The sequence below is a fragment of the Manis javanica genome, chromosome 2, assembly GCF_040802235.1.
Source record: "Manis javanica isolate MJ-LG chromosome 2, MJ_LKY, whole genome shotgun sequence".
Lineage (NCBI taxonomy): Eukaryota > Metazoa > Chordata > Mammalia > Pholidota > Manidae > Manis > Manis javanica.
In genome coordinates this window covers 11,980,300-11,986,574 of record NC_133157.1, presented here as the reverse complement: position 1 = coordinate 11,986,574, position 6,275 = coordinate 11,980,300, and the positions used below count along the sequence as shown (strand labels likewise).

At 37.9% G+C, this 6,275-nt stretch overlaps 1 protein-coding gene across 1 annotated transcript; it reads left to right on the top strand.

The window, feature by feature from the left end:
• The first annotated feature begins 547 nt into the window (after window positions 1-547).
• On the top strand, window positions 548-1,510 carry LOC108388325 (olfactory receptor 1J2-like). Its single transcript, XM_037022630.2, has one exon. It carries the CDS (start codon window positions 566-568, stop codon window positions 1,508-1,510), a length of 945 nt encoding a protein of 314 aa, XP_036878525.2. The 5' UTR covers window positions 548-565.
• Window positions 1,511-6,275: the final 4,765 nt, after the last annotated feature.

The window sequence follows — 6,275 nt, the reverse complement described above, 5'->3', positions numbered from 1 at the left end:
ATATATAAGGACCTGAGAGATGGTGGAATGGGTAAAGGAAATAAGATGCACAAATTTCATATTATAAAATAAATTAGTCCCATGGGTGGAAGTACAGCAAGGGAAGTTAACCAATAATACTACTGCAATTTTTTTGAATGCTGACAGAATGCCACTACACGTAGCATGGTGAGCATTTGTTGATGCACACAACTGTGAAATCATTATTCTGTAGATCACAAACCAACGTAATTTTGCATAGGAACTGTATTTCAATGAAAAATTAAATAAACACATACCTAAACAAACAAGCAAATAAATAGTGGTTGAATGAAATAGTGAACACACTTTTGCTTCTGTGCAATCAGGTCTTATTGGCTGATTGGGGGTGTATTATTTTTCTGAAGTGAGACTGAGATAGAGTCAATATAGGCATCTATAGGTGTGACACATAATACAGGTAGAAATAACTAGAATATAGTTAGGAAGTCATTATTTTCTCAGAAAATTACAGTACTGAATGTATCTGTGTCCATATTTCTGATATTCCTCTCCATCCCTTATCCACAGCATATAACAGCCCAGTATGGGGCCTGGTAACCACAGCAGTGTGTCCGAGTTCCTCCTCCTGGGCCTCCCCGTCCCCCCGGAGCAGCAGGGCATGTTCTTCGCCCTGTTCCTGGGCATGTACCTGACCACGGTGCTGGGGAACCTGCTCATCGTCCTGCTCGTCAGGCTGGACTCGCGCCTCCACACCCCCATGTACTTCTTCCTCAGCCACCTGGCCCTCTCTGACGTCTCCTTTGCATCCATCACTGTCCCAAAGATGCTGACGAACATGCAGACTCAATGCCGATCTATCATGTATTTGGGGTGCCTTTCGCAGGTGTATTTCTGTATATTGTTTGGTTGCCTTGACAGTTTTCTCCTCGCTGTGATGGCGTATGACAGGTATGTGGCCATCTGTCACCCTCTCCACTACACCAGCATCATGAGGGACGAGGTGTGTATCCTCCTTGTGGTTGGGTGCTGGCTCTCCTCCTGTGCCCAGGCCCTCCTGCACACCCTCCTTGTGAACCAGCTGTCCTTCTGTGCAGGGACGATCATTCCCCACTTCTTTTGTGATCTTGCTGTTGTGCTCAAGTCCTCCTGCTCAGACACCTCCCTCAATGAGCTGCTCATCTTTGCTGAAGGTGGACTGGTCTTCATCCTGCCATTGAGTGGGATATTGGGCTCATATATCCGCATGGCAGCCATCATCCTGAAGGTCCCCTCCCTCAAAAGAATCTCTAAAGCCTTGTCTACCTGTGGCTCTCACCTCTCTGTAGTGCTTTTATACTATGGGACAATTGCAGGTGTTTACTACTTTCCCTCATCAGCTGACTCCAAGGACAAGGACATCAATGCCTCTGTGATGTACATGGTGGTCACCCCCATGCTGAACCCTTTCATCTACAGCCTGAGGAATAATGATATGAAACGTGCTCTTCAGAAAATATTCAGAGCCAAGAACACCCCTTCATGTCATTAATTCAATCCCACTGTCTTAAGAATCATGCAGGCTGTAAAATAGGTCTCCTTTAGAAGAGGTAACTTGGATATCTTACTGTTGACATCATTCTCTTCCCATTCTCAATTTATGTGTCCTCTCATCTTTTCTCTTCAACTGATTGTGTATTTTCTCTACTTTTGTTTTGAATTCTGTGAATTAATGTTTCTACAGTGAATTTCCAAGCTGTCCTGTGATGTTCACTGCAAGCTTGTGAGCCTTTTGAGTCCACTTCCCAGGGCTTTAGTTTTTCTTTTCTTATTCTTTTCCTTCAATGACCCTCTTTATTTGGTACTGATAACAGCACATACATGCAAATTTTCTTAATACCAGTAAACTTCGTTTATTTCACATGTGAGGAATTTAGAAGTTACCAAATTGTTTTACCTATTGAATGGTACCTATCACAACTGGCATTAACTAATCATTTAAATGCAATTTTATTTAATGCTCAGGATAAACCACTGCTAAGGTACTCATGTTTTCCAAATTTACAGGGTGCAAACTAAAAGAGAGATCAAGTAAATAGCTGCCCTAAGACTTAATCTCAGACAAGTGAGACTCTAAAACCATGTGCTTAACCAGATTAGCTTATTGCCACTATCCTAGTCTCAAATATCACTAAGTTTGGTTGTTTTTGATCCTTATATAAGGTATACAGGAAATATTCTTTTGGGTTCCACTTTTTTTATTTAGTGTAGTTATGGTGAACTCATTCACAAGGCTTTATAGCTTTCGACTGTGTCTGTATACCTTCATATATTCAGGCATTCTAGTTTTGATTGACATTTGGGTTGTTTCCTGTTTGGGACTTTAGCATATAGCAGAGAATGAAATACGGGAGTCTCATTGTGTGCCTATTCAGCATTAATAAATAATATCAGAAAGTTGATGAAGTGCTTGTACCAATTATAGTCATCCCTGTAATATATGAAAAGGTATGGTTCATTTCCTCATCAGCACTTGCACTGGCCACCTTTTCCACTGTAAAAATACTTCCGGCTCTGTAGTGTACTGTGCTGCGGTTTTAGCTTGTGTTGGCCTGATGTGTTATGTAGTTTATCTCCCTTGCCTATGCTTATTGATCATTTGGGTATTTTCTCTTGTCAAGGACATGTTTCTGCCTTTACTGCTGTGTTATTATGTAGTCTCCTTTTAAAAACTAATTTCTAGGAATTCTTTATATATTAGATGTGAGTTCTTTGTCAGATATATGCACTGAGAATTTTTCTTTCACTACATGGCTTCCCTTTTTACTATATTAATGGGTCTCTTCATGGACAGAAACACTTACCTTAATGTCATATGTATGTATATATATATATATATATACACACACATAAAATATGTTTTTTCTAATATTGTTATATATGTGTCCTGTTTAAAATATCTTTGTCTATTCAAAGGTCTTAAGGTTTTGTCTTTTAAATGTCTTATTTTTGCCTTTAATATTTATATTTAACAGCCATCTTGGTTCCCATTTTACTTATATTTAGGATTTGGACCCAGATTAACTTTTTTGATATAGGTACAAATAGCCACCCAAGAATTTACTGAAAATTATATGCTTTCCCCACAGAACTGCAGCATTGTCTTTGTTACCAATCAATTGCTGAATATAGTTTATCTTGGCTATCTTTTGCTGTTGCATTTCCATTTGGATTTTATCCACAGCATTCCCATCATGTGTATACGAGTGCTCCAGTTTGTCCGATCCTCATCAGCACTTAGTATTGCTCTTCTATTTGATTTTCATCGTCCTACTTCTTGTGAGGTGGTATCTCAATGGGGCTTTGATGTTTAGTTCTCTAAGGACTAGAGGGAGGTGAGGACTGCAAAACAGTGTGAATATACTTAATGCCACTCAACCATGCACTCTAAAATGGTCAAAATGGTGAATTTTGTGTCATGAGTATTTTACCACAATAAAAAAATATTCATCCATAAAAAAAATTTTTTAAAGAAATAAATCCTGCCTTTTGCAAAACACGGTTGGACTTGGAGGGTACTATGCTAAGTGAAACAAGCCAAATGGAGAAAAACAAATACCACATGATTTCACTTATATGTGGAATCTAAAAACAAAACAAAACAAAATGAACAAAATAGCAATAGACTCATAGACACTGAGAAGTGAGTGGCAGTTACTTTGAGGGAGAAGGGTTGGGGTGGGTACATGAGGAGGGTGAGGTGGATAAAGAAGTAAAAAATCTCAATTATAATATACATTGGTCACCATGATGGAAATGCAGCATGAAGAATGTAGCCAGTTGTTCTGTAACATCTTCCTATGTTGACAGATAGTAACTGCACTAATTGGGGTGAGGATTTAATAATGTGTATAACTGTTGAATCACTGTGTTGTATACTTGAAACCAATATAATACTATATATCAACTATAATTCAATTTTTAAAAACTTCAAAAAACAAGAAACAAATCAAACAATGCAGTTTATCCCATAAGCAAAATAAAAGAAAGATTAATGAAAAAAATTCTTTTTTTATTTGAAAGAAAATTTTAAAAGAAAAATTTTTTTCTTTTAATGAAAAAAAAATCTGGAAGAAAAAAATAAAATTGGAGAGGAAACATTTAGAAAAATAATGGAGATAAATTATTCAGAGTTAAATATTTGACTTCAGATTTCACATTAAATATCTGACTTCAGAACCTCTTTAAGTTTCAAAAATTTCTTTTTATTAAAGTATCATTGATATACAGTCTTACGAAGTCTCACATGAACATTGTGGTTTCAACACTCACCTATATTGTCAAGTCCTCACACCCCCATGGCAGTCACTGTCTATCAGTGGAGTAAGATGCTGTAGAGCCATTACTTGTCTTCTCCATGCTGTACTGCCTTCCCTGTAACCTATCTATATTGTGACTGCAAATTATTGTGCCCCTTAATCCTTTTATCCCTCCCCACCCAACCTCCACAAAACCTCCCCTTGGTAACCACTACTCCCTCCTTGGAATCTGTAAGTCTACCACTATTTTGTTTCTTCAGTTTTGCTTTGTTTTCATACTCCACAAATGAGTGAAGTCATTTGCTACTTGTCTTTCTCTGCATGGCTAATTTCACCGAGCATAATCCCCTCTAGCTCCATCCACGTTGTTGCTGATGGTAGGATTTGTTTTCTTCTTATGGCTGAATAATACTCCATTGTGTATATGTACCGCATCTTCTTTATCCATTCATCTACTGATGGGCACTTAGGTTGCTTCCATTTCTTGGCTATTGTAAATAGTGCTGCGATAAACATAGGGGTGCATCTGTCTTTTTAAAACTGGGCTGCTCCATTCTTAGGGTAAACTCCTAGAAATAGAATTCCTGGGTCAAATGGTATTTCTATTTTGAGCTTTTTGAAGAACCTCCATACTGCTTTCCACAATGGTTGAACTATTTTACATTCCCACCAACAGTGTAGGAGGGGTCCCCTTTCACCACAACCTCATCAACATTTGTTGTTGTCTTTTGGATGGTGGCAATCCTTACTGGTGTGAGATGATATCTCACTGTGGTTTAATTTGCATTTCTCTGATGACTAGGGATGTGGAACATCTTTTCATGTGTCTGTTGGCCATCTGAATTTCTTTGGAGAACTGTCTGTTCAGCTCCTCTGTCCATTTTTTAATTGGATTATTTGCTTTTTGTTTGTTGAGGTGCATGAGCTCTTTATATGTTTTGGATGTAAACCCTTTATCAGATCTGTCATTTATGAATATATTCTCCCATACTGTAGGATACCTTTTTGTTCTATTGATGGTGTCCTTTTCTGTACAGAAGCTTTTCAGCTTGATATAGTCCCACTTGTTCATTTTTGCTTTTGTTTCCCTTGCCCGAGGAGATATGTTCATGAAGAAGTCGCTCATGTTTATGTCTAAGAGATATTTGCCTATGTTTTTTTTATAAGTTTTATGGTTTCATGACTTACGTTCAAGTCTTTGATCGAATTCTAATTTACTTTTGTGTGTGGAGTTAGACAGTGACCCAGTTTCATTCTCTTACATGTAGATGTCCAGTTTTGCCAGCACCATCTGTTGGAGAGACTGCCATTTCCCCATTGTATGTTCACGGCTCCTTTATCATATATTAATTGACCACATATGTTTGGGTTAATGTCTGGAGTCTCTATTCTGTTCCACTAGTCTGTGGCTCTGTTTTTGTGCCAGTACCAAATTGTCTTGATTACTGTGGCTTTGTAGTAGAGCTGGAAGTTGCGGAGCGAGATTCCCCCCACTTTATTCTTCCTTCTCAGGATTGCTTTGACTATTCTGGGTCTTCGGTGTTTCCATATGAATTTTTGAACTATTTGTTCCAGTTCATTGAAGAATGCTGTTGGTAATTTGATAGGGATTGCATCGAATCTGTATATTGCTTTAGGCAGGATGGCCATTTTGACGATATTAATTCTTCCTAGCCAAGAGCATGGGATGAATTTCCATTTGTTAGTGTCCTCTTTAATTTCTCTCGAGTGTCTTACAGTTTTCAGGGTATCAGTCTTTCACTTCCTTGGTTAGGTTTACTCCTAGGTATTTTATTCTTTATGATGCTATTGTGAATGGAATTATTTTCCTGGTTTCTCTTTCTATTAGTTCATTGTTAGTGTATAGGAAAGCAACAGATTTCTGTGTATTAATTTTGTATCCTGCAACTTTGCTGTATTCCGATATTAGTTCTAGTAGTTTTGGAGTGAAGTCTTTAGGTTTTTTAATGCAAAATATCGTGTCCTCTGCAAACAGTG

Coding starts and splice junctions, on each gene's coding strand:
- LOC108388325 (XM_037022630.2), top strand. CDS start 566: ATGGGGCCTGGTAACCACAGCAGTGTGTCCGAGTTCCTCCTCCTGGGC.